Source organism: Pristis pectinata, chromosome 4 (genome assembly GCF_009764475.1).
Source record: "Pristis pectinata isolate sPriPec2 chromosome 4, sPriPec2.1.pri, whole genome shotgun sequence".
In the NCBI taxonomy this organism is placed as follows: Eukaryota; Metazoa; Chordata; class Chondrichthyes; order Rhinopristiformes; family Pristidae; genus Pristis; species Pristis pectinata.
Genome location: NC_067408.1, coordinates 93,786,789 through 93,800,596, shown reverse-complemented (window position 1 = coordinate 93,800,596; position 13,808 = coordinate 93,786,789). Strand labels below are relative to the sequence as shown.

General features: G+C 38.1%; 1 protein-coding gene across 1 annotated transcript in view; it reads right to left on the bottom strand.

Moving 5' to 3' along the window:
* Positions 1-843: 843 nt before the first annotated feature.
* cfap91 (cilia and flagella associated protein 91) overlaps positions 844-13,808 on the bottom strand; it is a 64,203-nt gene continuing 51,238 nt past the window's right edge. The window contains exons 15-17 of the mRNA XM_052014465.1: positions 6,060-6,208; positions 1,415-1,506; positions 844-1,034 (exon numbers count right to left, since the gene is read on the bottom strand). Of these exons, the coding sequence (XP_051870425.1) occupies positions 844-1,034; positions 1,415-1,506; positions 6,060-6,208 (432 nt within the window). The remainder of the gene's footprint in view (positions 1,035-1,414; positions 1,507-6,059; positions 6,209-13,808) is intronic.

Genomic DNA, 13,808 nt, shown 5'->3' with positions numbered 1-13,808 from the left:
CTTTGACCTGAAAAATTTAACTGCTTTCTCTTTCCATGGATGGTGCTTGACTGGTTGTGTTCCTCCAGAATTTCTGTTTTTGCAGCAAGTAACTGAGATCTCTTCAAATATTGCAGGAGGATGGTTCAATGCATTTCTTCATAGTGGCAAGACCAAGTGTAATGTGTGATTCACACTGTGTTAACTGGATGGATGTGGTTCAATTTGTCAAGGCTGGCATCAAATCACCACTAGATAAAAACAAAAGTCACCAGCTGAGCAAAGGGGTGAAAGGTTATGGGGACAGGTAGGAAATGTAGATTTGCGCTTACGGTCTGATCAACCGTGATATTTAATGGCAGAGTAGACTCCAGGTTGTGGCCTACTCCTACTCCTAATTCATATTTCATGTAATGCATACTTTACCATGCTATTCAATTTGACATGCAGTGTATGACCTGCAACAATTGTGTGATTTGTAAACTAAATACCAAACAAATTTCTACTCTCAGTACCAATTAAAATGGCACAAAGCAATCTAATGTCTAGACCTCAGCATTTTCAGAAAGGATGGAGGAAAATGTTAAAAAGGTAAGAAATTTTGACCAGGTATCTTTGTGATTATGCCAGGTCAGTATCAATGCCAACATAATGTTTCTTGGTTAGTGTATGTGTTCTGTGAGAGAAAGCCATGCTCTATACTTTCCATGGTCTAAGAAGGGATTTCATTATAGCCGAAATCATGGGATAAAAACAGGCTGAATTCTATCCTAGTGGGCAATCACATTATGCTGCAATAGAAAGTTAACCCCCGTACCCTTTTCTAATCTCAGATGCAGCTTTAAAATCTGCTAGTTTCTCACTTTATGATTCATCCGTCCGTTTCATCATTTCTTCAACCTCAGTGACTGCATTGTTCAGAACATCCGCTGCAGCTTTGCTTGATGCTGCTTCTGATGGTGACATAGGAACGTTTGTCTCAGTTATAATTTGTTCACTCTCATTATGAATAATGCGGTGGGCAGCAAGTCGGTGCCTACTTTGGAATAGTCTTACTGTTGGAGGAAAAGAAAAAAAATTTTGTGAATGAGTTTCTATGTACAGTCGATGAAACAGTAATGCAAAATAAAGACACTTTTAAAATGAAAACCTTTATGTAATGGGATTTACTTAAAAATGCTTTTTATTGTGAAATAGAGAGAATGCAACTTCTAGCAATTGTGATATTTTTCCTCTTCATGAACATGAATCTCTCTTTAAATTAAGACCAGAAAATAGCATTGCTCTTGGTATAGTACAACAGGAACAACAGAAAATTTGAGAGATTCATTGTAAATCAATTCTCATTGATATTGTACTCTACTTCTTTCTTTCCCCCATTAACATTGAAGCAAATGTTTCTCATTCTCATTTTATGCATTTTAATGTTTCATACCTCTGTCCCTCATCATCATTTTGTGTGCTTCTGGAATAAGGAAGCCATGGACCAATTCTGAAACAATCTCTTCTGCCTGTAGATTTGTCCAGCTAATGAGAAAACGAACAGTGTCAGAGTAGCAGAATTAAATCCATACATTGTTATTGCAACAACCTAATAAATAGGAGCAGGAATAGGCCATTTAGCATCTTGCATCCAATCTGCCATTCAAAAGATTACGGTTGAAATCCTACACCATTTTCCATGGTGGAACCATTCAATTTCCATGAAACCTCAAATCTATTGAACACATTAAGTATACTTTTTGACTAAGCATCCATACCTCCAAGATTCAAAAATCACCCAAGCCCTGTAGATTTAAAGCAAGATTTATTTTATCTTATAATTTTAACATTTTGTTATAAATGCTGATATTTCCCTTCCATGTGTCTCCCAGTTAATCTTTTATGACATAAATACATGGACCTACCTACTAATTTTAACATCCAACATATATTCTCCTTTTCCATTTCCTACCAAAGTGGATAATTTCATACTTGCACGGGTTATATTCCTTTGACCATCTTCTTGCCTATTTACTTAACCAGTCCTTACTTCTTGGCAGTCTCTTTTTGTTCTTGCAGGTTACTTACTCAGCAGTATATCATTAGCAAATGTGTTGCATGTACCTGGTTTTCCATTTAAGTCATTGATGGAGAGAGATTGTGAGTTACATAGCTGCAAGTACTCGTGCATTAAGCAATCCTCTATCTATGCTAATGCATTAATTGCAATCCATAATTTCTTCTGCCATTTTTTTGTGTGTCACTTCATTGCATGCCATCTGAAAATCTGAATATATTATATCCATTGTCCTCAGTCAATTAGATTGTTGAATTTTCCTTACTACTGCTGTCAGGAATAGAGTTCTCTCTCATTTCATACAATCTCCAGCATTTCAGGAGTTAAAACCATTCAGAGTTAAAACCAACACATCCACACAGTATCTGAATATTTTAAAATATTAGTTTTTAAATCCCCCAGTTCCATCAATGGCTGTCAATACTCCACCCTTTTCTGGTATCTTCTTTGTTCTATTTACTGTGAAGGCAAACACTAAACAAAACCTCTCTACATTTCCTTATTCCATATTATAATTTCTCATTGCTCATGTCTCCAAAGGATCAGTGTTAACTTTGGCTAATTTTCTTCTTTTTACATTGCTATAAGATCTTTTACAATTTGGTTTTAATACTGGCCAGGATCTTGCACTCCGCTCCATTCCACTACCCAACTTGCCTCTGCCTCTGATTTTTAAAGATCTTCAAAATCCTCAGCTTACTGCTCTTTTTAGTAATATTATAAACTTTTAAAATCTAATACTGTCTTTAACTTCACTGGATAGGTACAGCTGTTCTATTTTTCCAGTGTAATCTTTATATTATCATGAAAAATTAAAATCTTTCCCTACACAAAAACTGTAATATCCTTTTTTCAGAAATTTGATTAACAGCCCTGGCCAACTTGACCCTCAAGTCTTTGATAAGCTTCCTTCAAATTCAAGATACAGTTGCAGGTAAAATTACATTTAAAATTATTTCACATTATGATCACTGTTCAGAGGATTTTCACCATAAGATTATTAAATAACCAGCCTATTATACAATGCCACAGTTGAAGCAGTCTGCTCCCCAGTTGGCTCCCTGCAGAGCTTTCTGGAAAATTGCCTCAGCTGAACTCTGCTTCCAAGGCACTTTGCCTATTTCATTTTTCCAGTCTACGTGAAGATTGAAAAACCCTGGAATTGTATAAACCTTACTAAGTGCACATCCAACATTGTGGATACTTTCAGGTGATCTATGAATAGAGAGCTATTTGCATTTTTCTGTCTTTTTGTTTTACAGAAGAAGTCCAATAATCCAGCACCCTTAAGATTTTGATGCTGGATTAGCAAATACTCCAGACTAATGGATATTATTCCTGTTGCCCCAATTTAACACTTAATTCATTTTTTGAAATAAATATGTTAAACAGTAGTAGAATAGATTTTCCAGTGAACCATGCAAGTTTAAATGAAATAAACCCTCGTGACTTTAAAGGGAGTGTGAGAACTAGGGTCCTGGTGGGTTTAAAGTGAAGATGGAAAACTGAGTCCCAGCAAGTCAGCTATTAGTATTTTTAAATTTCTATCCTTTCCTTACATAATCTGCCTATTTTTACTTGGAGGTAGAGGTTTGTTATGAATGAACAAACATTCCCTGCAGCTGTTAAGAAATTTAAGTAGTGAGAAAAATGAGACTGCATTTACAAGCACTATACCACGAGACTATTCTGTGACTTAATTCCTTTCGACTGATTTGTACAATATCTGATGTTTACAGTATAGGATGAGGTATCATAAGCTGATTAAAACCTGTGGCAATCATCTATGGCTAAAAACAGTACATACATAAAAAAGCAAGGTTTTAAAGTATTTTCAAAATTGTTACTCTAATGCTGAATATTATAGTAGAATGATGGAAATTGAGAAACATTCCAGGTTCTATTTCTCAATACATGGTAGTGTAGCAGTTAGCGTAACTCTATTACAGCACCAGCGACCCGGGTTCAATTCCGGCCGCTGTCTGTAAGGAGTTTGTACGTTCTCCCTGTGTCTATGTGGGTTTCCTCCCTCATTCCAAAGGCGTACGGGTTAGGAAGTTGTGGGCATGCTATGTTGGCGCCAGAAGCGTGGTGACACTTGCAGGCTGCCCCCAGCATACTCTATGCAAAACATGCATTCCACTGTGTTTCCATGTATATGTGACAAATAAAGATATCTTATCTTAAATCTTTTCCCTCTCACCTTAAACCTATGCCCTTTAGTTTTAGACTCCCCTACTCTGGGACAAAGATTGTGACCATCTGTGCCCTCCAATATTCTATCAACCTCTATTTAGGTCACCCCTCAGCTTCTTTCATTCTAGGGAGGACAGTCACTGCCAAGCCCTCCAGTCCTGGCATCATTCTTGTGAAGCTTTACTGCATCTTCTCTAGCTTAATCACATCCTTCCTACAGTGTGGTGACCAGAACTGAACACAATATTCCAAATGTAGTCTAAACAACGTCTTGTACAACTGTAACATGACATTCCGATGCTTGGACTCAACACTTTGGCCATTGAAAGTAAGTATGCCATACACTGCCTTCACTACCCTGTCCACCAGTGTTGCCACTTTCAGGGAACTATGTACTTGTATCCTAGGTCTTTTTGTTCAACAACACTCCCCAGGGCCCCACCTGTATGTACTGGCTCGGTTTACTTCTCAAAATACATATTTCACACCCATCTGAGTTAAATTCCATCAGTCTTTCCTTTGTCCACTTTCCCAGTTGATCAATATTCTTTTATAACCTTAGACAACCTTCTTCACGGTCCACAAAAATGACAATTTTGGTGTCACCTGCAAACTTACTAATCATGCCACCTATATTCTCATCCAGGTAATTAAAATACATAACAAACAGGGGACCCAGCACTGATCCCTGTGGCACAATCCCACCAGTCTGAAAACCAGCCCTCCACTACCACCCTCTGCCTCTTACCATCTAGCCAATTTTGTATCCAGTTGGTTAGCTATACCTGGATCCTACGTGTTCTAACCTTCTGGACCAGCCTACTGTGTGGGTGCTTGTCAAAGGTCTTGTTATAGTCCATGTAGATGCTGTCCACCGCCTTGCCCTCATCAATCCTCTTGGTCACCTCTTCAATCATATGTGCAAGACGTGATTTCCCACACACAATGCCATGATGACTATTCCTAATCAGTCTTCGATTTCCAAATGCAAGCAAATCCTGTATCTCAGAATCCCTTCCAGTAACTTTCCCACTATTGATGTTAGGCTCACTAGCCTGTCATTCCCTGGTTTGTCCTTGCAGCTCTTCTTCAATAAAGCCACAACATAAGCCATCCTCCAGTCTCTTGGTACCTCACCCAAAAAAAGATACAAAAAAAATCTCTGCTTCCCACCACATCCTAGGATACACCTGGTCAGGCCCTGGGGATTTATTCACCTTTATGCTCTTCAAGACCGCCCATACCTCCTCTTTCGTAATGTCTATATGTTTCAGGATATCCTTGATCTCCTTCTTGAATTCACTACATCCTTTTCCACAGTAAAAAAACATGATGCAATTGCATGGACAGAAATGCGGAAAAGACAAAGCGAAGTTAATAATATTTTTGAGATTAGCAGAATGTGAGTAATATGCTTTAGTAATTTGTGCTGACATCTTCTGTTCTACATTGATAGAATTTACTTGGATATATGCACAAAAGGAATGATATTGAATATGCCAATGATACAAAAATAGAAGGCATGCCAAACTGTGAGGAAGATTGCAGAGGAATATAAACAGGTTGGTGGAATAGATGGATGTAGTGCAATACTGAGAAATATACTGGACTAAAGTAAACTTAAAATATATTCTGAATGATAACATTTGTAAAGAGTATCAGGCCAAAGTAATTTTCATTTAGATACAATGATCTTTAAAGATGGGAATTCTGGTATAAGAGGCAGAAAAGCCCAACATCTGGCTTTGTATTTCAATCAGATTAATGAAATTCATACAAAGCCAATTTTAAATGCAAAAAAATTAAGTAATTAATAGCTACATACTGTTGTTCCATTTCATAGGCAATGTCATTGATTTCATCAGCCATTTTACGGATCTCTTGGCGTGCTTGATCTTCTGCTGTATTTTGCATGGATTTCAACAGGATATCCTCCAAATAAGAGTCCACTGTGGTCTGGTGCACTTTAATAACCTGTACCACAAAAGGATGATAGAAAAACATTCAAGTTAGTTAGTAAGAGACCAAAAGGTTACGTTAACAATTTTCTTGTTTACCCATTGAGATTGTCTGCACCAGGCAACTTTCTTGAAATGAAAATAAAAAAAACTGCAGATACTGGAAATCTGAAATTAGAACAAAAATTGCTGGAAATGCTCAGTGGGTCAGACAGCATCTAAAGAGAGAGAATCAGATTTAACACTTCGGGTCAAAGGCCCTTTGTCAGAAATTGAACTGCAGGGGTATTAATAATTTTCTAATTATTGTCACCTCAAGACACACTCAGGTATCATGTTCAGTCTTCCTCCACCTCAGTCCCATTCTTTACTTACATTCCACGTCACCACAGATTGAACCGCAAGCCTGATGTGTGCAATGACACAGTGATTCTTAAATGAAAGTAGTATCCCTTAATGAGAAAGTAAATATTCTGTAATGTATGTTGTAAGCAAAATAACTTGAAATGCCAAGCCGAAATTCCAGCAATCCAATCTCAATTGTATTCTATCACTAACAACTATATTTCTTCAGTCCGTACCTTGATATTTTGATATATTTTATCAGTAATTAGTTCAGTGAATTTAAAAATAATAGGCCAGACTTTGCTTACTCAGGGAATTTTACATTGTGCCGCATCAATTGGATGTGTTCAATGCTTTAAAAATGTTTTCTCTAAAACATTGTTGGAAATGAAAGCTAATAATACAGCAAGAACAAGAGATCATTTACAACTAGGTAGCAATAGGACCATCAGGCTATTTCCTTACCTAAAGCAATCTATAGAATGTAAAATAAAAGGAATGATTGAGTGTAAATTAAATTGGATGAATTCAATATCAGGTTAGATACAGCAAGAAATGAAAGTGGAAAGATAGATTGAATAGAGAGAAAAAATGGATGGAAATTATGACTGTTATTTCAATTAGAAGTGTAAAAAGTAAGAAAGAAGTAAACATTCAAATTTCTTAAAACCTAAAGAAGAAACTCCATATTTATGACTCTACTTTCTGAACAAGTGTGGTTGATTACCTAATATCAGTGGAAGGAACAATGGGCCTGAGAAAAACTGAATAAGAGCTGGTAAAATAAGAGGCCAAATTTCAGGGCATCCACTTACCTACAAAGGCAGTGGGAACATGTAGCTTCAAGTCAAAGAGCAAAAAAAAATCAGACCAACAACACTGGACAGGACCATGCAGGTTGTTTGGTGAGGACAATGAATCCAGCACACTTGGGACTTTTGTACTAGACCTTCAGATTTTCCAGACCATTGGATGTTATTTCAAGTAATATTCAAACATTTTTAAATTCACTTTTTAAAAAAATGTTATGGAGTTGTATTTTAAAATTTCCAGCAAAGCCAGCAAGTTTAAAAGGGCCACATGAATCAGGGCCCTGGTGAGTTTAAACGGAGTGTTGGAATGATGCCCCGGTATGTTAAAGGGAGTGTCGGAACCAGGGCCCCCGTCTGTTAAAGGGATCAGAGGAATCAACACCCAGTGAGCCAGATGTTGAATCACTGAGATTTCCAAACAAATCAGATAGATTATTTGAGTTTTACTGGTAAGACAGGTTTTCTGATTATCTTTGTTAGGCTAATGGGTTAAATAAAGCTATTACATAACAACTTGAACAAGAATTAATTACTGGGTTGAATCAAGTTGATTCCATACGGAACCACCAGCTGTCAGTTATTCACAGCTCAACTTGTCTTGGTTTTCCACATCTGCTTAGCTAAGCCACCACCTCTACCACTGGGCTCAGAGTACAATGGCAGTGTACTGTTGTGACAGAGAGGAGGGCTGTATGCACTACTCATCTGACCCCTCAACTTTATGTCCAGACTCGTTGGAGTATGAATGAGCATGCTGACACTGGGGAAAGACAAGTTTCTGAATTATTTTACCAGGTTTAATTTTTTTTTATATATATATATATATATATATATGTATATAGATACACACACATACATATACACAACACTTTACAGGACCACTAATATTTTATAACAATTTTTATATTTGTAATTACATTTATTTGAATAACATTTAAATACCTTTGACAACTATAGATATTTAAAAACAATTCAAATGCCCTTGATAGCTGTCAGTTGTTTAAGGTTATCGGGCTGTTCTGGAGGCAGGTATCAGCAGCACACTGCCCGAGGGCTACTCTCCTCTCAGAGCCTACTCCATCTTGAGTGGAACAGCTTTTTTGGCCCTCTATAAATGTAAAAGATGTAAAAGTCCAGATGGGCAGACTCCACATATGGTGAGTCCAGATCTTGCTGCATCTGGTCAAATAAAATTAAACATAACCAATTTTGTAAACAAAAAATAAAATAAAGAAAACAAGGTTTAGAGAATCTGCCGATTGGTATTCTGAGCTTTGCAAATTTTTAGCTAGCAATGTGATAGGGTATTTCAATCCACTTGAATGCATTCCCTATTGCTCCAGCATGTTTTTTGACATACAAGTCAAGTTAGCTAGAGGAGCTTAAGAACATAGCTAGAGGAACAGGTCCTTCGGCCCACGATGCCTAATGAAACTAGTCCTATCTACCTGCATAGGATCCATATCCCTCCATTGTCTTCATGTTAGTGAGTCTGTCTAAATGCCACTACTGTGTCTGCTTCCATCACCTCCCCTGGCAGCGTGTTCCAGGCACCTACCACCCTCTGCAAAGAAATTTGCCCCACACATCCCCCTTAAACTTTCCCCCTCTCATCTTAAAGCTACGCTTTCTAGTATCTCACATTTCTACCCTGAGAAAGAGACAGACTATCTACCCTGTTCATGTTTCTCATAATTTTTATAAACTTCTGTTAGGTCTCCTCTCAGCCATCACTGCTCCAGATAAAGTAATCCAAGTTTGTTCAATCTCTCTTTATTGCAAGTACTCTCCAATTCAGGCAGCATCCTGGTGAATCTCTTTTGCACCCTCTCCAAAGCCTCCACATTTTTCCCGTAATGGGGCAACCAGAACAGAACACAATACTCCAAGTGCAGCCTAACCTAAGTTTTATACAGTTGCAATATGACTTCCTGACTCTTATACTCAATGTCCCAACCGATGAAGGCAAGCATGCCATAAGTTTTCTTTACCAACCTACTTGTGTTGCCACTTTCAAGGAGCTATGGTCTTGGACCCCAAGATCCCTCAGTACATTTGTGCTCTTAAGGGCCCTGCCATTTATTGTGTATGTTCCCCTTACATCTGACCTCCTAAAGTGCAACACCTCACACTTGCCCAGATTAAACTCCATCTGCCATTACTCCCCCCCGATCTACATTCTGCTGTATCCTTAGAAAACCTTCTTCACTATCCACAATTCCACTGATTTTTGTGCTATCTGCAAACTTACTAATCAGCTCATCTACATTTTCGTTCAAGTCATTTATATATTTCACAAACAACAGAAGTCCCAGCACTGATCCCTGCTGAACACCACAGACCTCCAGTCAGATTAGCACCCCTCCACTACTACCTTCTGCCTTCGATAGCCAAACCAATTTTGAATCCAATCTACCAAGAAGATTAAGATGCATGAATCCCATGCATCTTAATCTCCTGGATGAGCCCACCATGAGGAATCTTGTCAAATGCTTTACTATAATCCATGTAGAAAACATCCACTGCCCTACCCTCATCAATCATCGTCACCTCCTCAAAAAAATTCAATCAAATTTGTAAGATCTGACCTGCCCCTCACAAAGCTTGAGTTTCAGATTTCAGGAGGATGATCAGTAGTTGTTATCACCTCAGAGCATTGTGAGGCTCAAAGCCACTAAAATGGCATGATTCAGGAGGTGATCATTTACAGATGGATGTTTGGTGAGGACACAGTGGACTAAAGCAGGTTAGGTCACTTGGTATTATCTGTTTTTTTTTCTTTCCAGAGATCATACCTAACCTTCTGAGTAGTTCCAGCATTTTGTGCCTTTATGTCAGTTTTTTTTAAATGTCTATATTTTTTTAAATCTATCTTGTGCACAACAGATGTTAGGGTGTTCAGAAATGTTTTGGAATAGAGGGACTTTGCCCACAACATCTTCAACCTAGCAGGATAAATGGACAAGATAGTTAAGGAACTATATACTTTTATTGGCCAAGAAATAGGTCACTTGGTGAGCCACAGCAGACCATCTTTGGTTCTGCTTTTATCCATCTGATTATAAGTCCAAGAATCTCCAACAATAGCTCCCCCTTCAGGTTCCACACCAGAGTTTGCCAAGGATAGTCCTTCCTGCCCTTATTTATACTTACCCCTTGTTGACAATGTTGATCTGGGCTCAGCTTCCAAATGCACTCTGATGACATCAAGCTCTACCATCTCTCTCGATTTACCTCCTGTTTCTGTGATATTTGACATCCCGTGGTGAATGAGCTACAATTTGCTGCTGGTAAAAAAACCGGGAAGACAGAAGCCAACACACAGCATGCTGAGGCCATGAAGAGTCAGCTTCTATTTAACTCCAGGTTGAGGTTTTGACTGCAAACCCTATTCTTTAAAAATATCTTCTATTTTCACATCTGTAACAACATGCATTTCACCCTTAACACATGACAGCTGATGCTTAAATCTCCATCTTTTCTAGTGCTCTCCTGATCCTAGTTGACCTCCCACCTACTATAAAGTTCAACACATCCAAAGCTCTTCAGCCTATTTATGCCACTCCAATTCCCTTCAGGCCTACACTGTTCTCAATTGCCTACACTAGCCCAAGCTTTAACGAGTGGGGCGCTTACACTGCTGAACATATCAAGACTACCCCTGACCACATGAGATCTCAGTCCTTATGGCCCATCTTGCTGGCTGAGATGGTCCCAAAGATGACTGACAAGGCGTTGTGTGGTGCATGGACCTCAAACCACAAATTCAGATCATGAACAAACTCTCTGTCTATGAAACTTCTCTGGGTAAAACCCCATCTTTGCTGTCTGCCAAAGCTTCAAAGGATTTCCAAAGGTTTTGTATGTTCCTAACATTTCAAAACATTTAAAACCAAAGATACTTAAAAACAGATAATTAAAAGATCCCAGCAAGCACATCATTAACCAAAATGTAATTTACATTCCAATTTGACCTTTGTTATTCACAGCCATATAATCTACATTCAAATGAATAACCAGTGACTATCAATACCCGTGTCCCAATTTAAAAAAAAATTCTCATGCTCTTGTTTAAACATATTCATTGCCTCATCTCTTCCTATTTCAGATCCATTCTCCAACCCACAACACTGCCCACTTCAAACTATCCCTTTCTTGAGTATTTCCAAATCTCTTGGTTCCAAGACTGGCAAACAGGTTATTCCAACAGATAAAGCCAGTGAAACTGTTCTTCCTTTCACTGCCTAAAAACAAAACCTTGAATATCCATCTGTTTGCACCAACATTTTGTCACTGTTTTTTATTTCCATTTTCCTTGGTTTGACATTTTGGCTTTAATTTGATTCCAATATCATGAAGTACCATGGAACAATTTCCTGCTTTAAAGGCACTATATAAATAATGTTGTAGACATTCTAATTACAATCAACGAAACAAAGATGATAATTAGTGCTTCGAAATTCAACTAATTGGTTTTTAATTTATTTAAAAAATATGGGAAGAATACTGTCTCTTATAAGTGGTTTAACTACTGTCAGGAAATAGAATTTTTACATTAAAAACAGTAATCATGAAGTAATTATCCTCTTAAAATTTAAATAATTTAATCTTCAAAATAACTCAAATAAGGCTGACAAAAGACATCCTCCCTTTGACTTTCTTTTTCTATATTTTCAAGTGTTACTAATTGGTAGGTATGTACTGCTTAAATACAAACATACTGCAAGTGATCATCAGGTGAAAGCGAAATTCTAATGGCTTCGAAATTCCAACAAAATGCCTGAGGGCTAATGTTACTAATTTCCTTCCCCACGTATTCGCACCACCCATCACTCTCTTTTGGATTTACCTGACAGATCAGAATATCTAAAACCCATTTTAGATAGATGTATTGACATTCTAACTTTGAATGGAATTTGGCTCAAGGATAGCAACAACTATCAGAGACCCCCAAACTGACCATCACCTGCCCCATGCAAATCAGGATGCTCCTCAATGCCAGATGTATCCTGCGTTCTCCCCATACTCAACTGAGTATTCCATTCTGTACCACTCCAATTGTTGACTTTAAAATAAAAACAGAAAATGCTGGGGGGGGGGGGGGGGGGGGGTGAAAAATCGGGTCCAGGACCTGATACCATTCTCCTCTGTCAAAACCATCCACTGCTTGAGGACAGGCTTGGGGACAAAAGATGCCTCACACTATTAGCTTTCACTTTTAATTCTGATGAAGGGTTCCAGTCCTGAACCATTAATGGTTTCTCTTTCCACAGATGCTATGTGACCTGCTGAGTTTTTCCAGCACATTTTGTTTTTATTTGCCATTTCCAGCATCTGCAGTTTTTCTGATTTTCATTGTTCACTTAAAAATTCTTGTTGTCCACCATCTCCCATGCCCTATCCTGGCAATTCTCCCTTGATATCCTTATTTTCTTCTTTCATGCACTGACCAACCACTCATTCTAAGAATTTCACTCACTTTTCCTTACCCCTGCATTCACTATCATCCTGTCCTCCCATAAAAATTATTTTATTCATGTTCATGGTCACTCCTTTGACCTTCCCATCTCCCATCAACTCTCTATTCCCGTAGTACTGATTACTGACAAAGCTGTTTCTATATCCATGGCACAGACAGTTTCAAACCACCTTTCAGGACCACATCTTTCTGCATCTTCCCCAGGAAAGCTCTGCCACCATGGCTTACAACTGCACTGTTGCGTCTTCTCTCTTTTCTTTCAGCTCAATGCATCCTTGGCTGTTGATTTGGTCATCTGCTTGCTGGTGTCCATGTTTTTATCCACAACAAAATCTATCCTAACTTTCAGACTGATTGTTCCCATCACACAAATCAGTGTGTATGATTATGTAATCAGCTATTCTAACCATTATCAAAGTTGGTTGTTTGCATCAAGTAGTATTGAATATCACTCTCCTGATTTAAGGTGGTAAAATGTTGCAATGAAAGGTTTCCTGAAAGGCTTTAAGCAAGGTGGGACATTTCATCAGCAGCAAAATTATATTTGACAATATGAAATAATGTTTTATTGTCAAGAAGTGATTACAGACAGAATGCATTGAGCATAATGTTTTAAATTTTCAAACTGTTAATTAATGCAATTCTGCTACTATAAAGTGGATATAAACATTAAAAACAACAAAGGCTATGGGAGCACTCCCTGGTTGAAATAACAAAGACCCTGCATTCCAGAACCAGCTGCTCTTCCAGTTAAACTGGTCCAGGATGGTTTTATAACACTACATCTATCCACCAATGTGGAAAATTGTTCAGGTATGTCGTGTTCACAAAAAGCAGGACAAATCGAATCTGGCTAATTATCCCCCCAATCAGTCTACACTCTATCAGTAGCAAAGTGATGGGAAGTGTCATGAACAATACTATTAAGAAGCACTTTCTCTCCAATAACCTGCTCACTGATGCCAACTTCAAGTTTCACC